The sequence below is a fragment of the Callithrix jacchus genome, chromosome 16 (genome assembly GCF_049354715.1).
Source record: "Callithrix jacchus isolate 240 chromosome 16, calJac240_pri, whole genome shotgun sequence".
In the NCBI taxonomy this organism is placed as follows: Eukaryota; Metazoa; Chordata; class Mammalia; order Primates; family Cebidae; genus Callithrix; species Callithrix jacchus.
In genome coordinates, this window is record NC_133517.1 from 61,763,895 (window position 1) to 61,791,609 (window position 27,715).

The 27,715-nt window shown below is 37.5% G+C and overlaps 1 protein-coding gene across 21 annotated transcripts in view; it reads right to left on the reverse strand.

Moving 5' to 3' along the window:
- KHDRBS3 (KH RNA binding domain containing, signal transduction associated 3) overlaps window positions 1–27,715 on the reverse strand; it is a 196,766-nt gene that overhangs the window by 30,535 nt on the left and 138,516 nt on the right. For 18 of the 21 annotated variants that reach the window (XR_013528082.1, XR_013528080.1, XR_013528079.1 and 15 more), the window contains one exon: window positions 17,713–17,795. The exons of 1 other annotated variant lie outside the window; for it this stretch is intronic. Coding sequence is in view for 15 of the 20 variants with exons in the window: in XM_078353122.1 (XP_078209248.1) it covers window positions 17,713–17,795 (83 nt within the window). In the remaining 5 variants the exon portion in view is untranslated. Of the gene's footprint in view, window positions 1–1,161; window positions 13,676–16,588; window positions 16,679–17,712; window positions 17,796–27,715 lie in introns of those variants that run through there. 2 more of the 21 variants (XR_013528081.1, XM_078353116.1) reach the window with 2 other exon arrangements.

The following is a 27,715-nucleotide window of genomic DNA, read 5'->3' on the forward strand; positions in this document are numbered from 1 at the left end:
ATCATGCTGCAAGTTTTTTCTGTATCTCTGGCAAAGGGAGTGGCCAGTGAAGGCCATCGTTGCCTCAAGATCTGCAAGGCTGGGGTGTTTTTAGTTTCTGCTGTCCATAGCTCTCCACCGTCATCTGAATACTTTGCCAGCGCACTAACCTCTGCAGATAAAATTCGTTAGTGTTTACTAAATGTTAATTCTCTTTTGCAGAAAATACAGTACCATGTCTGAATGATTAATATTTCATTCCTTCAGTCTCCCTCATTTGCTGTGCCCACAGCCTATTCAGTTCCTTTGTTTGGCAGGATTCTGCAAAAGGTTTCTCACCCACTACTGAGATTGTTCAGTCCTGATGTATTTGTATTGACTTATTTCTGGTGGTAGCTTGTCCTAAAATGTATGTAGAAAGCAAGTACTTTATGATAAAATTGTTGTGTAGTACATGCTCTGTGTGGAATTCAGAAGAAAACCCAGATTTAGTGATTAACAATGCCAGCAAATGCAAGTAATTCGCCATTGTTCAAATGACAGTGGTGTGATTTCTCTTTTGTGGCCTTTTAGACTTTTGTTGCCCTGAAATTCCATTTTATTGGGAACCCATTTTCTACCTGGTCTTTATTGAAGGGGATTTTTCTACTTTAGTCAAGCATAAGATTTCATAAGGTTTACTGTGCGGCTCGCCCAAGGTCACACAATACATGACACAGTAAGGATTCAAATTCAGATATGTCTTTTGACTCAAGCTTCAGTATTTTTACTGTAGTTGGTTAATTTCAAATATCAATTAACTTCTCAGAAACACTAACAAGAAAACTAAGATTTCTTATAAAGAAACACAAGACGGTGGCTCACGCCTGTAATCCCAGCACTGTGGGAGGCCGAGGCGGGTGGATCACAAGGTCAAGAGATCGAGACCATCCTGGTCAACATGGTGAAACCCCGTCTCTACTAAAAACACAAAAAATTAGCTGGGCATGGTGGCGCGTGCCTGTAATCCCAGCTACTCAGGAGGCTGAGGCAGGAGAATTGCCTGAACCCAGGAGGTGGAGGTTGCGGTGAGCCAAGATTGCGCCATTGCACTCCAGCCTGGGCAACAAGAGCCAAACTCCGTCTCAAAAAAAAAAAAAAAAAAAAAAAAACACACACACACAAGAAAACAGCTTCTTATGGTTTGTTTTGTTTTTTTTTCTGGCAAAGGATGACTCATAAAATACTATCAATTACACCTACCGTCACATACATCACCAGTAATTTTAATGATAATTCTTTGCATGAAGCATTGAAACTACATATTAGAATTTTATGGAACCTGACATTGAAAACCCAGATATAAAAATACTGGGGAAATGTAATAAGGAGAACTGTTACCATAGACTGAGGTTCTGGGGAAGGTCTGGCGAGTAGAAAAGAGGTCAGATATTAGTTACCAAGTGACAGGCAGGCCAGGAAGGCTACTACAAATGAAGTATGTGGTTATAAGTTCAAAAAATATACAACTTTGGGAAAAGACCAAGATCAAGGTTGGGTTCCTTAAGCCTATTTTTTTTTTTAATTTCTGTTTTTAATTCCCCATGTTCAACTACACTGAGTTGGTCAAGGCATGGAATTTTTTGGTACTGGATTCCTTGGCTCTTTCAATACCATTAGAAATGGTCTATCAACATGTTAGGAGCCAGGTTACAGTGTTTCTCCGCATCACTTGTTAACCTTGCATTTGTTTACAGCCAATTCTTCCAACTGCTGTACTAAAGTATCTTGATGAGGGGATTCTGACAAACATATTTGATATTTAGATTTCAAAGCCATATCTATTATTCTTTAAGAAAACACTGATTGTGAGCTGTAATACTTGTGCATGTGAAATAATTATCCCTTCTGATTTTTTTTATGGGATTGTCAGCATCTTCCTTTGACACAAATGTTAGAGCAGCAAACGGTTTAAAAAGTGTTTCTGGGGAACGTGGTGGCACGCTAACTTACATCATCAATCTTCATATCAAATTATACAGTCTCACTCTTTAAATACGTAGCATTAAAAAAACTTAAACTATGATACTTATAGTACTGTATTTAAATCAGTTAAGAAATTGTAATAAGAATACCTACTTTGCTTTAAAATTACTGATGTAAAGTAAAATTCTCCCTCTCCACATTTATTCAATAAATATTTATTGAGCGCTATGTATGGTCCAGCACTGTGGTAGGCACTGGGGTAGGTGACAGTGAACAGATTTAAAAAAGAAACAGATACTGATCCAAGAATCACTTCAATATAAAATTTCAGTTATGAAGGGAAACTGCTAGGTATTATGAGAGCATGTAATTATACGGGAAAAACCACATGGGCTGCAGTATGGAGACATGATAGCTCAGGAGTGAAGTGGATGAAGAAGCAGCAGCCAGGCTCCGGGTGCTCCACAAGCAAAGTGACATTCACTTGGACCAGTGTGGAGGTTTTGAGCATGGGGAGCACCTTCACTGATAAAAACCAAAACAAACAAACAAACAAACAAAACTCTGTGGAATCCTGAACCTGGTATTAAGGTCCATCACAAAATGTTCTCTGTGGATCTTTCTATGGACACTTTGTGCCCCTTCCCTTCTGGGCACTGCAGGCTGCAGCCTCACTGGAAAACTAGTTACCAGCAGCTCACACCAAGTGGATCTCTTCATAGGACCACTGCACATGTTTTTGTGGTGCTCTTCTGCACAAAAACGTCTTTTTGGTTTGCCTAGAAGAATGGTCCTCTATTACTGACAACGGTTTAGAATATATCCACTAGACAACAACTCAATATCTTAGGTGCTTAAGAAGTGTTGATGAACAAAAAAGGAAGATTCCTGCCTTGTAGAGCTTAAATTCTCACAGTGACAGCTGTAAATTATGCTGGGCACACCAGGCTTCGCTACAGGATGACTTAAGATCTGCAAAAGCTTTCTGATTTAAGTGTGTCTCATGTGCTCTATCATCCTTAAAGTTACACTTTTCTTTCATTTGAATTCATAATTTCAAGTTCTGAATGGAAACCTTCAAATTTCCCTTTGGAATAAGGTATTTTTTGAACAATTTGGCCCATTGCAGGTCTCAATAGTTGTCTGGCAGAACCAATGAATGGATGATATTACAGAAATGCCAACAATTTATTTTTTAGGCATTCAAGTATTTTCTTAGCAACTATCTGCCAGGCACTGTACAAAGTGCTTTACACATATTATCTAATTTATATAGTACTTATTACTCAAGAAGAATAGTTCTCAACCTTTGGCTGCTTATCAGAATTATCTGTAGAGTTTAAAGAATTTATAGACAGCTGAGCTACACCAAGATTCAGATTAAAAAATAACGGATGATTTTCTTGGCACTCCCTCACTTTTTTAAGGCTGTATAGGTGACTCTTCTGTGTAGCCAGAGTTGAAGACCACATCAATTTTCATATTGCACTTTCAATGGTACCATATTTCTTACTGTGTTTCTAACAAAGAAATGTTTAAAACAGATGCAGACTGACATGTTATCAATTCAACAGAAGAACGCACATAGATCACCTTTCTAGTGAGTACTGCATTAGGTGTTGGTGATATAAACATGAGTACAAAAGGGTCTCTGCCACTGTGGGACTGTTTATGAAAAGGAGATGGATTCTCAACAGCCCAGCAGGTTCTGCTGGAGGAAAGAGCAAGCACAGAGCATTGTGAAAACATAGAAACCTTGGTACTTATAGAACATGGAAGAACGGGATGTGAGGTGAGGAGAATCACAAAGGGTTCTGGATGCTATAACTAATGATCCAAGCAACTGGTAGCTCTTTTGCAAACAATCTGGCAAACTGTCCTGTTTGCACCATTTTAGAAACTTCTAAAAACCGCAATGTCTTTGAAAGATATATGTGAGCATAACTGAAGAAGCCATGAAGATTTTGATGACAAGGTAGTCTCCCCAGTTAGACTTCATATTTTAATAGTAATTGAGACAAGTATAAGCAAGCCATAACTGAGAAACTCAGTATCAGGTTACATTACACGAGTGAGTGACCTAAGATAAGGCAGAGAGAGAATCGGGGCCAGATCAGGAAAGGCCTTGCTACCAGGCACTATGGCTCACACCCGTAATCCCAGCACTTTGGGAGGCTGAGGTGGGCAGATCGCTTTGAATTCAAAAGTTTGAGTCCAGCTTGGGCAATATGGCAAAACGCTGTCTCTAAAAAAAAATGCAAAAATTAGCTGAGAACAATAAAGAGTAAAGTGACAACAGTGCAGTCTCATGCCTGTGGTCCCAGCTACTCAGGAGGCTGAGGATGGAGAATCACTTGAGCCTAGGAAGTGGAGAAGATGCAGAGTGGAGATCACACCACTGTATACCAGCCTGGGTTGACAGGTTAATACCCTGTCTCAATTTAAAAAAAAAAAAGGGGGGGGGGCTTGCTAAAGTGATGGCTTCTAATAGAAGTAACAGTCTTGTATCAATTATTTAATCCACCCTATTTAAACATTACTTGTGAGCACTAGCAATATTGGTATATGTGGTGAGACTGGAAACTGCCAAGGCTGAATGCCACACACCTCCCTAAAGAAATCCCCTTCTTTTTCAAGTTGCCACATATGCTTTACACCCTCTGTAATCAGTTTCCCTGACCCGAAACTTAAAAGAATCCAAGGGGAAATCAATCATCTTGGAGAAGCACAAGCAGGACTCCACTGAAGCTGTAGTAACATATGGTATGTATATGTATACTTGTATTGTTTTTCCAAAATTCCAAAAACTGGAATGTAAGACATATTTAGCTTCCATAGTTTTAGATAAAGAATTGTAGAACTTTAATGATAGCTACTGATAGAATTTATGATGTGTGACAGGCTTTCAATTTCACTTAACTCTACGACAACCCTACGAGGTAAGTACTATCTATCTACTGATCTACCTATTTATTTTAAGTTCTGGAGTACATGTGCAGAACATGCAGATTTGTTACACAGGTATACAAGCGCCATGCTGGTTTGCTGCATCTATCACCCCGTCATCTACATTAGGTATTTCTTTTAATGCTATCCCTGCCCTAGCCTCCCAACCTCTGCTATCCCTCCTCTAGCCCCCCAACCCCTGACAGGCCCCGGTGTGTGATGTTCCCCTCCCTGTGTCTGTGTGTTCTCATTGTTCAACACCCACTTATGAGTGAGAACATGCAGTGTTTGGTTTTCTGTTCCTGTGTCAGTTTGCTGAGAATGATGGTTTCCAGCTTCATTCATGTACTATTATTGTCACCCCCATTAAAATGACCTTAGGGCACAGGTTAAAAAACTTGTCCATGGTCACACTTTAATTTACGACATCTTGATATGGCCTTAACTGAGACACTGTTTTAATCATATTACTCCGGCTAAGTTGATCCACATACGTTTTTTTTCCTCTATGTAAGAGGTCTTATTGGGCTGTACACCTATATTTTACTTCCAATGTCTCCAAAATGTAGCAACATCTAAGACTAAATCCAATACTTTTTATAAATCGTTTTAAAAATGTTGCAATTGGATTAAATTTTATAAACTTATAAACAACATAAATTCATTTTCATGTGGTACAGCAGTCCTTATAAATGGCGGACAAAGGAAATATATGGATGTTTTAATGATTATTTCCCTACTTTCTAATGTGTATGTCTACTTTTTGGTCCTTTACAGACCATTAAACAAAAAGCCATCAGAGTAAGAAACAACTAACAAAAAAGCAACTATTTCTGCCTTTACACTTGCAGTGTGTCCAAGTGAGGTTTGTGATACTCTGTACAGAACAGGATCAGATATGAGGTGAGCTGGAAGCAATCTATCACCTGGTGATAAGGAAGGTTCCAATGATCATCCCACAACAGTCAGTACTACTTACTGAGCACCAGAAAAATGCCCAGAAGTGACAGATACATAAAATAAAAAACACACTAAAAAATTCCAAGTGCCATGTGCCAGGTTCTATGCTAAACTGTGTAAGTATATTCCCTCACTTACTTTGTTTTGTAGATAAGAAAACTGAGAGCTAGTGAAAGATCACATACATAGCTGCTAAGTGGAAGAGTCAGGTTGACCTGACTCCTAAGTATATAATATTTTTGCTCTATCTTGTTTAATATACATGTGGAATTGACTGTCTTAATCTAATTTCTGGGAGATTAACCATGTACACATACTTTAGGATACCAACAAAATATAATACAAAAAAAATACAACACAACTACAGCTCAGTTACTTACTAAAATTGGGGTAAAATATAATCATATTAATACATTTTGTAATTACTGAGAAAAACTGGGAGAGAAAAATAATTACTATTTATATAATGGCTTATTAGTAAGTAAACTATTTTTATATCAATTATTTAATGTAATTAATATAATTCTATGGACAACCTAATTTCAACACATCCCAAACTAAGTTTATTAACTTTTTCCTAAATCTCACTGCCATTTAAATTAATTATATCACTATCTATCCAACAGGGTAAGTGAGAAACTGAATTTATCATCTACCCCTCTTTTTCTAGGCCAGAAATTGCTTACTCTTTTTAATTAAAGAGCTCTTAAATGTATTCATGCTGTCAGACACTCACTGTTATATTGTAAGTTGAGGCATTTACTGTAAAAATATTGAATCATAAGTTACAAACAATTTTAAGGCTCTCAATGCACACTAATAAAAACTACCTTCCAAAAGGAACATATCCCTTCACGATGACAAATACAAGGGAAAAATATAATCTACACCACGTCTAAATATTATTTCAGTTTCTAAAGTTATGAGCTTAACAACGAGGTATGAATCGATTCTGAGAAATTCAGGCACCAACATTCTCCATTATAAGTCAACCTTCAACAAGTAACTTTGAGCTCTATCCTTAAGTCTGTCGTCAAATCTGCTTCTAACAGATTTTAGGGCTCTAAACAATCTAAGTTAAATGAGCCTGTAACAACTTCTTATTGCACAAGTAAGATATCAAAGTGGCATGCATAATTTTATTTAGATTATTTGTTGGGATTTTAATGACTGGAGATGTTATCAGAAAAGACTGTTAATAGTTTCTGGATATAGTACCTAAACTCATACCAACAACAGTTACATAGAGAAGTGTTATAGCAGAGTGCCTAGACTGCCTGGGTTCACATGCCAGCTCCAGCACTCAGTCTCCATGAGTTCAGGGAACTTCTATCATCTCTGTGCCACAATTTCCTCATCTACAAAATGGTATAATAATAGTAGCTACAGCTGAGTGTGGTGGCTTACGCCAGTAATCCTAGAGGCTGGCATGGGCAGATGGGAGGCTGAGGTGGGCAGATCACTTGAGGTCAGGAGTTTGAGATCAGCCTAGCCAACATGACGAAGCCCTGTCTCTACTAAAAATACAAAAAATAGCTGGGCTGGGTGGCACACGCTTGTATGTAGTCCCAGTTACTTGGGAGGCTGAGGCAGGAGAATCGCTTGAACCTAGGAGGTGGAGGTTGCAGTAAGCCAAGATTGAGCCACTGTATTCTGGCGTGGGTGACAGAGTGAGAGACTGTCTTAAAAAATAATAATAATAATAATTAAATACATAAATGTATCTAAAAACACTGTAAAATGCTTACAACAGTAAGCGCCTACTATAACAAATTTATTGAACAACTATTACGTATATTACATCTGCTATCTCAATTACAATGTTGTAAGTCAAATATTAGTCATCACTTTACAGATGAGAAAAGACTTGAAGAAAAAGCAACCTGGTCAACATCACAGAGCTAAGGATGTAGGTAGAGCTGACATTCACATCCAAGCTTTATGAATTTATAGCCACTGTCTTTTTTTTTTTTTAACTAAAAATCATGCTACCTCATTTTAAAAGTCAGAAATTATACACAAGTTATTATTCTCTTCCACTAAAAAGAGACTATATATGCAAGATTTGTAGGAAAATTTTTTTTAAAAATCAGTAAATACATTTTAAGAATGTATGAAACATGATGAATAAAACATGGTAAGACTTTAGAGCAGGTCTTTATCTTACAGACTTAGAATTCTATAGTGAAGATTTAAAATTGTTGGTTTGATCATCAACACAAGCACTTTTTAGATACCCTGTAACATAATCTACATTTTAGTAGGGAACCTGCTTCTCTGGTATGTTCTCTCTCCACAGCATCTGTCATTGCTATGAATGGCTGATCATAAGTACTACTGCAGTCCTCTCAATGCTATTAAGCAGATGGCAGTGCTAAATCCAAATGATGTAGTACATCTCCCTGGTGGACTTTGTTTTCATTTACTACCATTATTCTACAATTCCTCAGTGATAAATCTCATGCATTCTCAAGAACATTAAAGAGTAAAGTGGCAATGGCAATTGATTTATTGCCACTAGCATGCCTTTGCCCTGCTACCGTGTTGCCATACACTTGTGGAGATCACGCATGAAGATTCCATTTGTGATCTGCTCTACATTTATAGCAACCTATTTTTTCCCCTTACTAGTTGCTTTTGAGGTAAGCAAAAGAACATAAGCTTGATCTCTAGGAAAACAGAGTATGAGGATTAACTGATATTCCTTAGCTATGTGACTCTGCTCAAGCTCAAATTCTGTGAGTGTTAACTCCTTTTGTAAAATTAAGGAGCAACAATCCTACAGAAGTTCTTAGGAATTAAATGACACAATATGTATGAGAGCACCTAGATACATAGTAACTCACACTTGGTAAGTACTCGATAGCTATTTCATTCCTTCAAACACTTTGTTAAACAAATGAATCTTGAAAAAAATTTCCTTTCTTTTGTATTAGTTTAATTTTAAAGAAATTCCTGATGAAGATACAAAACTTATTTTCAATATAACCAGGGCACCAAATTTGGTAGGACACTGTAACTTAGTGAGCAGCTCAGCTCAGTGTTGGTCCTCAGACTCATCTGATCAAACTTTCAGTACGAGCAGTGTTACAGGTTGTCCACTGACTGGTGTTACAAATGCTCAGTGCAGCATCCCCCAAACCCCAGCCACTCAGGGACAGCTCTCAGGACATGCAGTGTATTTGCCATCTACATACACTCCTATCCTGTTCGTGACTCCATACTAACTCTCCATGTTAATTTCTTTTACTTCAAAGAAATCTGCCATAAGTGAATTAGAGCAACGATCACAAAATCATGTTTTTGATATGCTAATCACACTCTTCCAATAATGTTATAATCATTAACAATTTTTTACATAGTTTGTCCATGTAGCATCTGAAATCACATTGTGAGACATTGATGATATCTCACAATGATATCTGTACCACTCTTTGAAAAACACTAGTATAATGGAATGAAAATGGACTTTGAAATCAATAGTGTCATTAAGTGTGTCACTCAGACCCCTTATTTAACCTCTCTGAGTCTCAGTTTTTTGAATAATAAATTGAGGATAATATCCACCTTTTAAGGCTAAAGTTAAAGTGAGAAGGAGTGTGTGTGTGTGTCTGATACACCACAGCAGATAGTCAATACATAATAACTACAATCAACAGCAACACTTACACATGCTGACACTCAGTCTTGGGCTGTTCCTTCCCTTTTCTGTCAGCGTTGACAAAGATTCTGCGCTTTGCTCAACTTTAATCAGCCTCCTGATCCTTCTCCTAGGCCCATCAGTGCAGTTCCTTGTAAACTCCAGTTTTAGGAAACAACTTTGCTGAGTCAGTTTAGCAAGAACCTGCCACCCATGATATCTGATCACCCTCAGTATCTGATCAGGTTCCTTATTCTCTGTCATTCCCAGGGGAGATGTCTGATCAGTCTGGCCTGCTTTCAGCAAGAATCCTGTTGGGTCGGTTCAGCCAAAATCCCCGCTACCACTGATGCTTCCTCTCAGTAATTTTCTATCTCCTGACCCCCACCCGGCTCCTTGGCTATAAATTCCCACTTGCCCATGCTAGGTGCAGAGCTGAGCCTAGTCTCTCTTCCCCACTGCCGTGGGCCATGTATCTATTGCAGTGCTCCTGAACGGTCTGCCTTACTGTGCTTTAACAAGTATCACCAAATAATTTTTTTTCTTCACAGGGTTGTAGCTTCACTTTTTCACCACTGTCTCCGTTCTTGTTTTGTCTCTTACTTACCATAGGGTCCTGAGAATTATGTATTTACAGGTCTATGGGGTACTTTGCATTGATATCTCTTGTTTTTGTTGATGTCTACATGGTACTGTATTAGAAGTATTTTTGTTGATAGCTTATAATGCTCAATTTTTATTAGCACTTTTTGAGATCCTTTATGTTCTATTTAGTTTATTTAGATCACTATGGGAGCCAAACAGTTCTTTGGAGAATTTATACTTATTCAGAAACACAGGCAAAAATATTATGATAGTTATTAGGACTGTGAATAAGACATCAAATGTAAATTAATTCCACTTAGTTTAGAATAATACAAACACATTTACAAGGGGTTTCCAGGACTCAAAAATGGTATCTGTGAAGATTCAAGCCATGTCAGGGCAGAGAAAGGGTTCTGAGGGCTGAGGCCATTATCACCCATTCTTTTTAATTGACTACACTAGCTATTCGGAAGCTGTATATCCACAGGAAGTAATCAACAACTATTTTTGAGCCAATGTGTATTAGAATAATTCCAATATGATAAAGAATAGTATATATTTCTCTTCATAGTAATTGTGTCAGAATCTTGTTACTCACTAAATGTGTGAAGTTTTAGACAATGCTTTTGTTTTATACTATGATGCTAGCGTTATCAACGTCATTACAAAAATCAATGGGGAAATGTGGCTGAATGAACTATACTGAATTTTTCATAGGAATTCTCATTTGTACTCTGGTTTGAATACAAGGCATTTGAAAATTGGGAGAAAAAATTCCTAATTTGTAAATCCTCAGAAGAGAAACTTGTTTTTGTAACAACAGTGTCACAATAATGAGGCCCTCAGAAGTTTAAAAGTCACTATGGAAAGAAGCCCTTCCACACCACAGATCTTACTCAGTGGCAGCCAGGCCACCTTGCTGACTTACTCAGTTTTGTTTTCAGGTGGGATATGGTTGACCTTACCAGCTCTAAGTTCATAGGAAATACTGACACCGACCATCCACAGGCGAAGATGCCCTTTACAAGGTTTCCTTTCTCACTATAAAACATTCACTCACACAGCTCTTGCACATTTCCCAGGACCTGCTCTTCGTAGCCACTCTTGTGTGAAACAACAAGCAGAAGGAATTCAGAGCTGTAGGAGGAGGGCAGGAACTCGGGTTCACGCTGCGTTCACACTGTGCTACCTCCCTTACGCAAACCATCTCATTCAGTCCTCAAGCAGAGAAAGCAGAGTGGCCAACAGGCCTCCCTCCACACAGTTTACAAAGATGACGTGCTTTTCTGTCTCCTTCAGCCTTCAGGCCAGCCTTCTGAATGAGAATCTTTTTACACTTTTCGCACAAGTAAAAACAGTTACGCATTTTATAAACAGAGGCTTAGAGACATTCGATAACTCACTCCAAATCACAGAGCCAGTAAATGGTCAAGCTGGCGTCTGACCATAGATCTGTCAACCTCTTAACAACTGTGGCACTGCCCTCTGTTTTTGATAATGCGTCAGCATAAATAAAAATGTTTTTGAACTTGTGCTTAAGTATACTATAATATTACTAACTTGTATTTTAAATAACATACAAAACATTGAAATAGGCATTTAAAAAGCAGGAATACGAGGCGCTGCTTTCCAGTTGTTTCTCTGCAGCTTGTGTCTTGCTGTCTTGCTTATACCTAAGTTGAGTATGTACCAGAGACAGACACAGCGAGAATCATTTAACTAAGTGCTGTCTATGAGAAGACACTGTAATAGAGAGCTTTCCAGTAGCCACATGTAAAAAAAGTAAAAAGTAGGTGAAACTAATTTTAATAATTTTTTAACATTCTTTTTTTCATAGGAAGTTTCTGGAATGTGGTGTGAGTTTTACACTTCTAGCACATCTCAATCTGGACTAGCCATGGGTCAAGGGTCCACAGCTCCACGTCTAGTGGCTGCCATGGGGGACTGTGCAGCTTTTACCTCTGATCTGTGCTCTCTCCTACCGCACAAAATGCCAAAGAACATTTGCAGAACAGCTTTGCACTCTAAAAGGAGGCCAAGTAAAGAATTCTGCACTAATACTGAACTATAACTACAGCATGGCACGTACTTGCAAATTCTGAACTGAGAGACTATTTACATATAAAAGGAATCTTATGGAACCTGAATTCTCAAAATCAAGACATGTTAGATTAGACATCAAGTGCCACATGGAACTGCCTACTGGTGCATATCAAGACTGGTGCTCCTTGATAGCAGTGGCAGTAAATGCTATTCACTAAAAGGATCTAATGTAAATTGGAAAAACAAATTTCTTAATTTCACTAGTCTTAGCCTACAACTTTAATATGTATATTTAATATAAATTAAATTCCCTGTTTGTTTAAGGTAGTCCAGATTTGATGAGGCAAAACTTCTAGTTTATATTGAAGCATAATTCCTAGGAGATTTTAAAGCATCACAAAGTATTAGATATTTGAATACTGTATATGGGAAACAGAAACAGGAATTAGTCCCAGCAACTGTAATCAAAACCATGACAAAAGGAGAGCTGAGAGACAATGGAGAGAGTACAAAAAGGAATGCTTTGGCACCGAGGTGATTTCTTTATACCACTGCTTGGTCTCGTGAGTTTGATGAGGAACTTCACCTCTCTAAGTTTGGGAATGATATTTTTAAACTTGAATTTAGCAACACTGAAGCGGATGCAGAGAGGGGAGACAATTTATGTCAAGTGGATGAGATAATGCCACGCACACAGTAAATACTAGGATGACGGCCACGATGCTTGCCTTGTTAATATCTACTATTCGTACTGGGGATGATCTGAAAATCCGCTGTCCTCACTGGTTCACGCCAGGTTCCTAGATCTGAGACATGCAGTGTTGGGCTCAAACCGGTGTTAGAGTGTGTGCATTTTATGTGCTGAATTGTACCCCTGGCCATCTCAAACTCATATATTGAAACCTTAACGCAGTACCTCAGACTGTGACTCTATTTGGAGACAATGCCTTTAAAGAGCTGATTTGAATTGAAATGAGGTCTTTAGAGTGGGTTCTAATCCAATCTGACTTGTGTCATTCAAAGAATGAAAATTTAGATACAAAAAGAGACACCAAAAATGTGAGTGCACAGGGAAAAGAACATGTGAGGACATGGAGAGATGGTAGCCATCTGCAAGCCCAGAAGAGGGGATTCAAGAAGACTGGAGTGTTTTATTATGGCAGCCCTAGTAAACTAATATGGTGCATAAAATCATTTCTTCACCCTGTATCATAAATAGCTGCCTCCTTTCAATTTACAGAAGAGTAGCTATTTAGTGCAAGCTCAGGGCACTGTAGTGGAAGAGATACTAATATATGCTCATAGACCTCAGTTCAAAATTTGTCTCCTTTGTGCAAATTGTACAGTCTTAAGCAAGTTATCCAACTGTGCAAGCCACTGTTTTCTTCTTTAAAAAATAAGTTTATTTTACATGTTATGAGGACTAAATGAACACTGAGGGTATTTAGCAGTGGCTCCTGCATTTGCCCGTGTGAGCACTTCTCATACAATTCTCTGTATTCCTTCAGGTAAGACAAGTTGCAGCACTGAAAAGATCACTTCATAGAAGGTGGTTAGCTGAAACAAAAGACGTTTCTTTTAGTGAGTCTTTCCTGATATTTAAAGGGCTTATAATTTATAACATATCAGTATCTTAATTAGTCTCTGCCTCTGGGTTTACCATCTGTGTATCCAGCCTCCACACTATCATCTAATTAATTTCTCTCAATTCAAGTATAAACACATCATACCTTTACATGTAACTCTTCAATGGCACTGTCTCAGCTCCTTGTGGGGGAAATATGCTATCGCTCCTCTTGCCCTACCTCTCTCTCCCCAAAGCTCCTGTGTGTCATGTGTTCCAGCCTACAAAGCTATGTCTAGTTGCCACACAAAACTTACTGTTTGATGCCCCTGTGACTTGCTGCCTTCCTTTGTGAAATGCTCTTCCCTGTTTGTCATCTGATGACTACTACTTACCCTTCACTTTCTCAGGAAAATGTTCACAGTATTCTCAACCAGAATTAATATATTATTGTCTTCTTATGAAAACAGTGAATCTCCTCAGACCTCTCACAATGATTAGAAAATTATATTGTTTTTAAATATTTATATTTGTTTCTTTCTAGCCAGTAAGTTTTTCAAGGATAGAGTCTCTGTCTTAATAATCTTTGTATTCCAAGCATCAAGCACAATGCCTAGCATAAAATGAACATCAATAAACACTGGTTGGATAAATGACCAAAGAATAAATGCTTGTCATCTATCATATTAATATATAATCAGAGCTTATAGTGCAAAGACCATGAGCTTTAAAAGCCCGGGTTCCCATTTGAGATTAGTCATTTACTTCTCTGAGCCTCAGTTTCATCATGTATATTAAGTCTTGCTGTTGTCATTTGTATTAAAACAAGACATGTAAGTAACAGATGAAGTTCCATGCCTGATTTAGCGCAGGCTCTAGATCAATGCTAGCTCCCCTAAGTTATCTCAGTTTACCCACAGTCACATTTTGACATCACTCTCCTGGACAGATCACAGTATTTAATTTGGCAAATGCTTTAAGTTTGGTTCTTTCATATCAAATATAAAAAACCAAAAGATCACACGGACTATAATCTTGTACATAGACTTCATGGAAAAGTTACATCTTGTTTTCTATACCTATTAACTGGAGGAAACTATATTTATTGTATAGGACTGGGTTGATTCCTGTGAAGATCTACTGAAATGCTTGTTGTATCATTAGTACAGTATCTGAAACACATTACTCAATAAATATTAAGTCACTTCTCTTTCCTCCACAGAATGAACCAAACTGTAAATGTCACTAAATTGTGATATAGTTCAAGTAAAAAAAAATGCTCACATTTGAAAGTCTAACACACTGAATATAGTCATGTGCTGCATAACAACGTTTCAGTCAACAGCCGACTGCTGGTACAGTGGTGGCTCTCTAATATCATAATGGTGCTGAAGAATCCCTATCACCTATGACATCTCAATGATCCTGACCCTATGTAGGTCTATGCTAATGTGTGTGTTTGTGTCTTAATTTATAAAAAGGTAGGCCCGGTGTGGTGACTCACACCTGTAATCCCATCTCTTTTGGAGGCCAAGGTGGGCAGATTGCTAGAGCCCAGGAGTTTAAGACCAGCCTGAGCAATACGGCAAAACCCCATCCACTAAAAATACAAAAATCAGCCAGGTGTGGTGGCACATGTCTGTAATCCCAGCTACTCTGGAGGATGAGGCACAAGAATTCCTTGAACCTGGAAGGAGGGGTTGCAGTGAACTGAAATCACACCACTGCATTCTAGCCTGGGTGACAGAAGGGAAAAAAAAAGTTTATAAAGTTAAGAAAAAATTAAATAGATAAAAGTATATAGAATGAGGATATGAGGAAAGGAAATATAATTGTACAGCCGTACAAATATATTTGTGCTTTAAGGTAAGTATTATGACAAGAATCAAAAACAAAACCTAAGTATTATTACAAGAGTATTTCATGTGTTTCAGATACTGAAAGAGTCAAAAATTAATAAAAACTACAGGTTTATAAAGTGAAGAAATTACAGTAAGCTAAGGTTAATTTAATATTGAAGAAAGAAAAACCCTTTTGAATCAATGTAGTGTAGCCCAAGAGTACAGCGCTGATAAAGTCTGCGGTGGTGCAGAGTAATGGCCTGGGCCTTCAGTCACTCACCACTCACTCACCGACCCACCTAAGAGCAATGTCCAGTCCCACAAGCTCCATTCATGTTAAGTGCCCTGTATGGGTATACCACTTTTGATCTTTTATACCACATTTTTACTGAAGTTTTTCCATGTTTATATACACAAACACCATTCTATATCCACTGCCTAAGTATTCAGTACAATAACATGCTGTGCAGGTAGACCATACAGTCCAGATGTGTAGCAGGTTATACCATGCAGGTGTGTAAGTGCACTCTCTGATGTTCATGCAATGACAAAATTGCCTAAGGATGCATTTCTCAGATCGTATCCCAGTCATCAAATGATGCATGACTGTATATAACAGATATGGGAACAGAACTAACAAATATGTGCAGTGAGACTATCGCACAAACGTACCAGGGTAAGAATATGCACTTGGCAGTCACACACTTCAGTTACCATTTTATCAGCTGTTCAGTCACAAGCAACTGCCAGAGTCTCTTGGTTATCTAATCTCCTCATCTACAGCAATACCATCAGCTTTATAGGATTGTTGTCAGGACTGATGTGTTCAGACAACCTAGACTGTAAGGCCTTACAAAACTTACAGAAACAGTGCCAGGAACATAGCATGTAGTCAGCAAATGTTGTGGGGGTGGGAGACTTGCTTTGCTAGGATATTTAAACTACATATTGAAATATTTGTGGATATTTATGTTTTTAAACAAAATCAGAGGACTTGTTTATTTATAAAGGGTACAAATCTTTGAATTAGAATATGTGACTTAGGAATTTCATCTTTCCACTTACTGTGTGATTTCTGACAAATTACTTCTGTGCTCCTTTTCTTCACGTATACAATGAAAACAATGCCATATATTTCATGAAGTTGCTGTTATACTGAAATGAGACGGTGCATACAAAGTCTTACCTAGCATTCATCACATGCCAGCCACTGGGCTCCGTAAGTATTAGGTCTACCCTCGACACACTAAAGGGCACAAACACGACATACAGGCTTCCACCAACAAAGACCAGTTGAGAGCCAAAGTTTGAAGGCTACTCAATACTTACAAGTTACAGAAGACTAAAATTTGGTATGAGCAAAAACATAGTTTTTTAAAATATCCCTATCTACCTTAGTACCAGAGTTAACAAATAAGAGAAGGTACGAGTTCAAAGCTCAACTTGCACTGGACGAGTTCAAAAGTGAATCTGTGCTTTCATCAAAATCGCCTCATAGTCCATCTTTACTTATGGTTCATAATCACTATAAAGCCAATATATTGTTTCATGTGCATGTATATCTTTGTCTTCCACTTAGAATTTTAAACATAAGAAACACTAATTTCATATATCAATGAACATCAGGGTAATATTATCAGAAGAGGTAACTTTGATGCTCTGTTTTGTCTCTGGTAACATTTGCTTATTTGTGGGTAAGTATTTCTTTGGAAAATAAATCACAACTAAGTCATTCACAGAAAGGAGTCTGAAGTTGTTAGAAAACAGGAGAGTTGCTGCTGAGAAACTGAAATGTTCTATGAACAGGAATCAAAACTTTTAAACCTTCTTCTCCAAGCACTGACAATGTAGGATACTTATACATTTCCAATGTAACTTTGGGCCTTAAGACTAACTAGTCACAGAGCTTGAGGCCATTGTTCCACCTAAAATATACTAAACACTTAATTTTTAGACTAAAATTTCAATTTTTATTTCCCAAGCCTGATTTCTTTAACATTATGGTAAACTTGGGTAGGGTAATACATGCTGGTTGCTAGAACACATAGTGCTTGTCCATTTAAACAATTATTCAAACAGGGCAAGCCAAATTACCCTCTCTAGCTGACTGCCATACTTTTCCCAGACTGTATGAATGTAGAAGGGAATGGTTTCTGTTGTGGGGTCTTGTAGTAAAGACTGACTCTTACCTTTGGGCTGGGGTGCTATAGCTGTTCTCATAGGAATCATAACTCTGTTCATCATAAGCAGTGCCATATCCATCATCATAGTCCTAAAACATAACAGGAGAAGTACAGACATATTCAGAGAAGTTTCTAAAGAGAAAGAAGCATTCTGCTTTTTGTGACTTTCCATTAATTCAGCTAGCATTTAATTATATGTCTAATTACAGCATAAAGAAAAATATAGGAGTGACTTCAGTGAAAATGGTGGAGAACCTCCCAACAGTCTCTCTATAAAGGCAAAGAGAAATTGGTAAAAATGGTCAGAATCACCATTTTCAGAACCTTGGAAATTAACCAAAAGACTGCAGAGCTCTAGAAAACATTGTCTTCCTTCTTTTTTTAAATAGCTGAATCCTGCTAAGAACGGTGATCTTTGTGCTGTTATAACTTGGTCTTATTCCCATGCCCCACTCCCTAGCTCTGCAGGAACCTTGAAAACCAACAGCCACAATCACCAGGAGTCTGCATGCCACTGAAAGGGGCAGACAAGGAACAAGGCTGGAGTTCTGTCAAAACCTCATTCCTAAAGAACTGTCTTCATCTGACCTGACTCAGACCTCACCCCTTGTAAAATACCTTTTGCCTCAGAGTATTTGAAGAAAATTAATTAGAGCCAGTTGTTTGAAATTTCTGCAGCCTAAGGTAGTCAAGAAAAGCTAAACAAACAATGAGCTAATCAAAAACCTTTGAAAGAAAAGTGGGGAATGAGGTGTCCAAAACAGGCCTTGGAAAGCTCTGAATTATTCCTGGCAATCTGGAAGGCTGGGACCATGCATAGTGCCACATTCCTGCCCAGAAAAGACCTGAGAGGGCTCTGAGCTCTCTCTTCTGGCTGATCTTGAGGTGAAGCATGAGTCACAATATGCACCAGAGGGCCTTGGAAATGATTAGAAAGCTTCCAGGCATTTACTAAAATCTCTGCCCAATCATTAGCTGACTACTAAACTAACACAGAGACTTCAATAGCAACACACAAAAAAATAGAGACTTTATAACATTAGTTTAGAAAAGTCACTAAACAAATGGGAAACACTGGAAAACTTTGATTTCTAAGTTTACACATTAAATATTCAGTTTGAAACAACAACAAAAAAAATCGAGACATGCAAAAAACCCCACAAAAGGATGTACCTACAGAAGAAAAGAAGCAGTCAATAAAAACAGTCCCTGAGGAAGCTGAGACATTGGACTTTTAGACAAAGACTTTAATTTGGTTATTTTCAATACAGCTGGCACTTGAACAACACATGTTTGAACTGTGTGGGTTCACTTATGCGCAGAGTTTTTTCAACCAAATATGGATTGAAAATACAGTATTCATAGAATGTGAAACTCATATATATGGAGAACCAACTTTTCAAATATGTGTGTTCTGCAGGGCAGATTATGGAACTTGAGTATGTGTGGATTTTGGTATATACAGGGTATAGCTGTGTAGTCAAGGAATTAAATAATACCCTTTCTAACCAACTAAAGTGTAAGAAAAGTGTCTCATCAAACAAATATTAATATAGATACAGAAAACATAAAAAAGAATCAAAATAAATTCTTAAGATGCAAAGTACAAAAACTAAAGTAAAATATTCATTCGAGAAGCTTATCAGCAGATGTAAGGTGATGAAGAAAAAAGTTAGTCAACTTGAAGATGGATGAGCTGAGAAAATCCAGTCTGAGGAAGAGAAAACAAAGATGAATGAACAGAGTATCAGAGACCTGAGGGACAGCATCAAACATGTTGACACACACATACTGACAGACCCAAAGGAAAAAAGAGAGAGGCGTGGAGAGAGTATTCTGAGAAACAAGGGCTGAAAACTTCCAAAACATGATGAATAACTGTAATCTACACATCCAAGAAGCTCAACAATCTCTAAAAATGATAAACTCAGAGATCTAAACATAGGCATGGTTATTGTCAAACTGTTGAAAGACAAAGAGAAAGAGCAAATCTTGAAAGCAGCAAGAGAGAAGCAAATTATCACATGTAAGACATTTTTATAGTATTAGCAGGTGATTTCTAACACAAACCATAAAGGCCAGAAGACAATGGGAAGCCGTATTAATAAGTTATTAAAGAAGAAAAAAAAAGACTGTCAACGAAAATTTCTCTATCCAGCAAAACTATCCTCCAACAATGAAAGAGACATTTTAAAAAATGGTCATTTGAATCCACATGAAAAAAACAAAGAACATTGGTAAATCCTTAGGTAAACATAAAAGACAGTATAAACATATTTTTTTTATTTGTAACTCTCTTCCTTTTATCCAATTTAAAAGACAAATGCATAAAAGAACTATAAATCCATATTGATGGGTATACAATGTATAAAGATGTAATTTGCATGATAGTAATAAGACAAAAATGAGTGGAGAGAATGGAGCTATTAAAGAGCAAAGTTTTTGTGTTGGTTTAATTCTGAAAAAGCAATACAAATAATTTAAACATAAAAATGTAGAAAAAGAAGCAACAAAGTAGTGCAGTAGAAAAAGAAAGAAAACATTTAACACAAAAGCAGCAAGTAAGGTACAAAAAATACATAAACTATGTAGAAAACAAATGGCAGGTATAAATCCTACCTAATCAGTCATTACACTAAGTATTAGTGGATTAAATACACCTGTTACAAGGCAGAAATTAGCATCATGGAAAAAATGATCCAACCACATGCTGTTTACAAGAGTTAAACTTTAGGTTCAAAGATAAAAACGGGTTTAAAAGAAAAGTATGGAAGAAGATATACCATGAACACAGTAACTAAAAGAGTATTAAACTGACTATAATACTAACAGACAAAAGAGGTTTTAAGACTATTAGAGAAAAATGACATTTAAAAAATGATAAAAAGATCAATTCATCAAGAAGGTAAAATCATTATAAACATTTATGCATATATATATGCACATATATAAATATATGTAAAAAGAGCTTCAAAATACATGAAGCAAAAACTACCAGAATTAAAGGGAGAAACATAATTCAACAATAATAGTTGAGTACTTCATCAACAGTTTTTCAGTAATAAGTAAACACCTAGAAAGAAGACCAAAAAAGAAAAAAAGATTGAACAATACAAATCAATTATACCTAATAGACATCTATAGAGAAATCTACTCAAAAAGAGCGGAATACTAATTCCACTACACATGGAACATTCTTCAGGATAGATAATAAGTCTTCCCAGGTCAAAATTTACTATAAAGCTACAGTAATCAAAACAGTGTGGTACTACAAAGCTTTCGACTTTGTAAAACAAATGTTAATATGAAGGGACAGTACTGTCTTTGTAGGATTAAGAAACAATTTATATATAATCACTAATATTTAAAAAAAATTTTAGAAAAAAGCAACTGAGTATTTGTCAAAGAGCTGTATGTTAGGTATTTTGATGACAATGTATAATATAAAGTGAGAGTCATTAAATGAGGGCAGAGGATAATAAAAGTCACAAATATGATTATAACACAATTTGCAAGCCAAAGTATTCTTCATAGTAGCTGAAGGTAGATTACTAATTTGACTATGATCTTCCAAGAGTCAATCAAAGAAGAGAAAGCTGTCAGAAAACAAACAAACAAATATTCTGAGATGACTTTGGTTATCAGGTAACTAGCAAAATGCAGACATTACAAATAATTCTTATGAATTAAAAGAAGCTGGAAGCTCCTAATGGAAGGAAAATTCCTATTAAACCTTCACTTAACACCTACGCCATTTCTGGCACTCTGCTAGACACCATGGTTGGAAAGAAGCATCCTAGTATAGTAAGCAGGGTGACATGAGGTGTAGTAGGAGACAGATGACAGACATCTAAAGAGACAACTATAATTCTACGAGTCAACTGCTGTGTTGAAGGTAGGCACTGAGGTGGGATAAACCGTTAGGAAAAGAGAAAGTAGAAGAAAATTTCCCAGGTGTATCAATGCTAGAAATTAGTTTCAAAGCACAGAAAAGTAGAAGTTGCCATTAAAATAGTCATTAAAAATTAAAATTAGGCAGAATGAACAGCAGGTGCAAAACAACAGAGGTACAGAAAGAGACAAGAACTAAGCTCATCCAAAGAATCAAATTAGCTTGTTGTGGTTCCACTGCAAGGTACAAATGGAAGAGGAGACTCAGAAAATCATACACTAGTTCGTAAAGAACCAAGTGAAGGAACCAGGATTTGAATATGGAGTGACATTATTCATGCTGTGTTTATGAAATATCTCTTGGTGTGTGTGCATGAAACAGAAAGGGTGAAGATGAAGGTTAAGACTCGCAACTAGGTCACTGTACCATGCATACAGTTTGGCAAAATGCAAAGATCATGGTTTCTTAAGTAATCTGCTAGCTTGAAAAAAATATGCTTCTTCAAATAAAGAATCAAGATTGTAAATGACTGGAATTGTAAACAGTATACTATTTCAACCCTACAGTTATGACACCCATTCCTTACTCAATTATTCTGTCAGCTATTACAACACTAGCAATTTATCTGAATTTTCAGATTGTTTAGGTCTTTGCATTACTGACTTTAGTAATTTTATACTAAAGATTTTAGGAGGTTAAATTTACAATTTTCGCAAGATTTCATTCACGATGATTTCACAGTTGGATTTGGCCATGGTGGTGAATATTTTGTACTTCCATTATGATGAGTGTTATTGGTTCAGTGGACAACACTTGAAACATACAGGGAAGCATGAAGCAGAGTACAACAGAAGAAAAGGAGGAAAAGCTGAGCGTGACCGCAAATCAGTGTCTAAGTTTCCAGGCTGGGAGCACAGAGAATTCTTGCTGCACATCTACTATTTTTATCACAAGATGAGGTCACTGGCTGATAACTACAGTGAAGGGGGATTAAGCAATAGAAAAATGACTCAGGAAATGATTAAAAAGAGGAATAGCAGAGGGCAGTGGAGCTGGGTAAAAGCCTCTAACCCTTAAGTTTTTTGTCTGAGGACCGGGTGATCTGAAGGTTTAGCAGGCCTCCCTTTTTCCCTAATGCGCTTATCTTCCAGTGTTCTCAACTACTGGTTGCTCATTTCTTATTTACATAGTTTTATATTATAAAATTCCCCTGTAGATGTTTCTGAGGCTAAGATAAAAATTTAAAAGAAATAGTGAGTACATTATTTGCTATAATTCAACAGATAATTGAATGAATCAAAATATAAAAGGGATGTCAAAGATTTAGATCAAGCACACCATCTGAACTTAGAATCTACTCTTAAAAAGCTTAAAAACCTGGGATGAGACACTTACTGCACTTCACTGCTGGCACTGCTCAGAAATGCTGAAATATTTTCTTTATACTTAAAATTTGTACATAATTTCTCACATTTCCCTATTTGCTCCTAGAGAACATCTCCATTGTGACGAGCCGCAGTCTACATGTCAGCCTCATTTTTCCGCAATGCAATGTGCCTCCAATGCCATGACTATTTCTAGTTCATGTGTTGTTTCCTATAAGTCTCTGGCCTGCCCTCTCTGTCTAGTGAATTTTTCCAGGTGATGCTCCAATGAGAGCTTCCAATTCTGTTATAACTTCTCAGTCCCACGAAAACAGTCTATGACACCTTTGTTATGCCAACAATGAACCTAATATATATACTCCCATTACTGAACTGCATAGGGTCTGCCTTGCTTTTTGCGTCACCTACCATTCTGAATATGGATTGTCTCTTCTTCAATCTTTCACACCATTGCATCAGGCACAGAGTAGTAACAGTGCCCAGAACACAATGAGGACTCAAAAGATGTTCATTACATTGCTGGATTGAATGCCTCTCAAGGCAAAGCAGGCCAAATCCTTCTCTGCTTAGTTCTCTTGCCTCTTTCCTGAGTTTTCCTCAGCTGGTCCATACATCTCCAGAGCCTCTAGCCATTCAACAGATGACCAAAAGTGAGGAAACCTGGCAGTAAAAAGTTATAAGCAACCTAAAGAATTTCCTCTGGAAGTAGCTTATAAAAGCTCCTTTACTAATCCCAGTACTTTGGGAGGCTGAGGTGAGCAGACTGAGCCCAGGAGTTTGAGACTATCCTAGGCAACATCAAGAAACTCTGTCCTCACTAAAAAATATACAAAAATTAGCCAGGTATGGTGGTGAGCACCTGTATTTCCAGCTACTCAAGAGGCTGTGGTGGAAGGACTGCTTGAGCCCAGGACAGCAGAGGCTTCCAACCAAGGCCATGCAGGGCCAAGACTGTGCCACTGTACTCCAGTCTGGATGACAGAGTAAGATCTTATCACAAAAATAAATAAATACATGCATACATACATAAAACAATCCTATGCTGTCAAAATGTGCTGCAAATATGTTTTATCCCTTTCTTTGCACTTTAAATATAAGGCTGTGTACTTGTGCACGAGGCAGTGCAGGAGATACAAGAGATCTCTAACACTGTGGGGAGAATCTGTCAGTCCACATACACCTAGGAAGGCATTTCTATCTGGATAAAAGTCAATGCTTTCTGCTTTAGCATCCCATTGTCATTCCACCTAGCCAATGAGTCTATTTTTAATCTCCCTAAATTTCTCTCACACCCATCCCCCATTCTCTACATTCCCAATGTGAATCATTTCATTCAGAATTATTAGATTCATTAGAATCATTCTGAATTCTTCAACTGGACTAGTCAGAGACCCTACGTGATCCCAGCTTTGTAATGCTTCCTTATCTAAACATTCCTCCAAATTAATACAGCTAGAATCCAAATCTTCACTTGTATTGCTTCCCTCCCTGCTTAAAATCTCCACTCTGCACTACTCTGTCCTGAGAACAATAGAGGGAGATTACGCAATAAATAAAGATACAAGATAAATTCCTAAGCCTCTCACAGTTTTGCCCTTAGCGACTCACCCCTGGACGGTGCCTGCCACTGCTGCTTGGTGCTGTGTGCTTCAGCACCTGCCTGATGCCCTGCGGCAGCTGTGTCATCTCACGCCGCAATTCCTCCGCACAGGCTATTTCCTCTGACATCACCTTTCTGGTGAGCCAACAAGAAGGCTCCAGGCTGAATTATCCCTCTCTCCTTTGTGCATCCATGATAACTAATAACTTGTATATTCACGGCTCCTGTAATTATTTCTTTGCCTCCTCTCTCTTTCACTAGTCTGCAAGGTCCTTAAGGGTGAAAAGCAGGCCTTTTCTCTTGTATTCTGACTGTCTAGCACATAGGAGGCATGTGGTCATGTTTGTTGAATAAATAAATGAAGAAAATAACTAATTAATGACAAGTGGCAAGAAATATAGTAAGTACTTCTTTAAGAAGAATGTAACTTGAGGAGATACTGTATAATAAAATGTAGTGTGCATTAAAATACTGTAAAATTTGATGACAAGAACTCACCTATATCATTTTCTGTCAAACATTAAGTGTCAGTCTTAGATTCCCTGCCCTCAGAAGAAAAACTGCCTATGGAGGAAGCACTGTATTCTACTTTTGAAAGTCAGAACATTATCAAAAACAGTGAACAAATATGGATGAGAAATTAATGTTATTATAAACATAAATAATGCTTGCCTCATTAAAAATACTTGCTTGTTCATCAAGTCTGACTTTTTAGCTTACAAATGGCATTGAGCTGGCAGAGGTGAGCTGTCTGTTTGGTGGATGCCAGACTACAGGAAGGGAAGATGTGTTCTAATACAGGTGGAGAGTCTTCATTTGTCATTCCCGACCTAGAAAACTCAAACCGACACATGGCCAAACACCACAGAAATCTTGCTTTGAAAAGAAGAGATTTTCAAGGATAAAGGAAACAGCATGACCTATTTAATTCTATTTCTGTCCAAAGTAAAGTTACATTTAAACTTGGGAAAAATCATTTTAAATGAACAGATAAATTTACAAGAGTGATTGTTAAAATACAGTTTCAGTTTTGAGTCTTTTTAAAAGAATGTAATTATGCTATCTGACATTTCACTTTTACTGGGATAATAACTGGTCACTTCAACATGTAAAAAGTTTTCATATAAAACACAGTGTTGACCGGGCGCAGTGGCTCACGCCTGTAATCCCAGCACTTTGGGAGGCCGAGACGGGTGGATCACGAGGTCAAGAGATTGAGACTATTCTGGTCAACATGGTGAAACCCTGTCTCTACTAAAAATACAAAAAATTAGCTGTGCATGGTGGTATGTGCCTGTAATCCCAGCTACTCAGGAGGCTGAGGCAGGAGAATTGCCTGAACCCAGGAGGCGGAGGTTGCGGTGAGCCGAGATCGCGCCATTGCACTCCAGCCCGGGTAACAAGAGCGAAACTCCGTCTCAAAAAAGAAAAAAGAAGAAAAAAAAAAAAAAACAATGTTAAAAGCTTAGTCTTATAAAGATTAATTTGAGTTTAAAAAACAAACATTAACTGAAACAGTCTTTTCAGAAATTCAATCTTCACTGGGGTTCTGGGTAATAGTGTCCGGGTTGATGCAGTGTCACCTCTGAGACTCATTAGATTGTGAGCAAATCACAAAGTCAAATTATTTGATAATTATAGATAAAAATTACCATATTACCAATGATTCTAAATAAGAATCATTCTCATATCATTCAAATAAGGCATCCTTTAAGAATTAAATCACATGCCCGGTTGTTAATTTCATGGCTGTGAGGAAAATACTATGTGACTTCTAGACAAATAAAATGTCTTTGTATTAGTATTTGGCGTCTGATGACTATATTCAAATTCCTGCTCTGCTACTTACTAGCTGTGTGGCTTTGGGAAAATCACTAATTTCTCTGAATCCCAATTTAAAAACTTGCAAAATGGGAATCATAAGATGCCTCCTGGTTGTTTCCAGTGATTGTGGAAGGAGTAGTCAAAATATATTTATCAAAATTGTTTGGCAGAGTTCATACCTAATAAAGGTAGTTCTGTTTTAGTTAAAGACCTATTCCTTTTAACACTCGCAAGCTCTCAGTCCAGAGAAAAATCAAGGCTATCCAGATATTTGACTTCTTTAGTATGATGAATTCTTAAAACTTTCTCTTAAATGTGATGTCTACATTTCTATCCTGCAAATACTTGCATTAACTACTTTGTTTTTTAGGTATTGACTAACGAAGATTAGTCGCCATTCTACCACATCTCAATACAGACTTTTAAAATATGTCTGTGTCAATCATTCATAGGATGGCTTCTCTTAGTTCATATCCAGCTGAGATAGAGTTGCATTTGTTTGATTTGTCAAGGTGCTGAAAAATACAGTGAAAGAAAACCAAAATAACAATGAAGCCAAGTCAGAAATCCTACAAACAAGTAAAGGAAAAACAAAGTGTAAATGAAAAATTAAAGAAAATGAAATTAAACCAGAAATTCCACAAAGATAGGAGAAAATGGGACTAACTAAATTTTCTCGGGTCCATATTAACCTTGCATCATGCTACACGTTTTTATAGACGTCTTTCCGTCTATCCTAGAGCAGACATTGCTGGGAACGTCTGGGAAGCAGGCGCTGTTGAACACCGACTGTGTCAGTTACTGTGCTGAGCACCAGGGATACAGCATTGAAAACACAAACAAAACAAAAATCTTTGTCCTCATGGGGAACCAAAGAAACAAAACCAATCTAAATATACACTATGTAAGATAATGAGAGTTTGGGGAGGTTTGAGACTTTAGACACTGAGGCCAGGGAGGTCCTTATAGTCAGGAGACTCTGAATACAAATGTGAAAGCGGTGAGGGAGCTGGCCACGCGGAGTTTACAGGACTAGGGGAGAGCATTTCAGATAGAATAAACAGTAAGCATAAAGGACACAAGCTAGAGGGGTGCTGTGGTTTGCATGTTTGTGTACCTCCAACATTTATGTCGAAACTTAACGTCCACTGGGGTGGAATTAACAAGTTGGGCCTCTTGTGAAGTGCTTAAGACATGCAGGCTCCACTTTTGTGAACTGGTTTAATGCCTTCGTGACAGGCTTCAGAGAACTGCCTGGCCCTCCAGTCACTGCCATCCATTTTGCCCTTCTGCCCTGTGGGGACACAG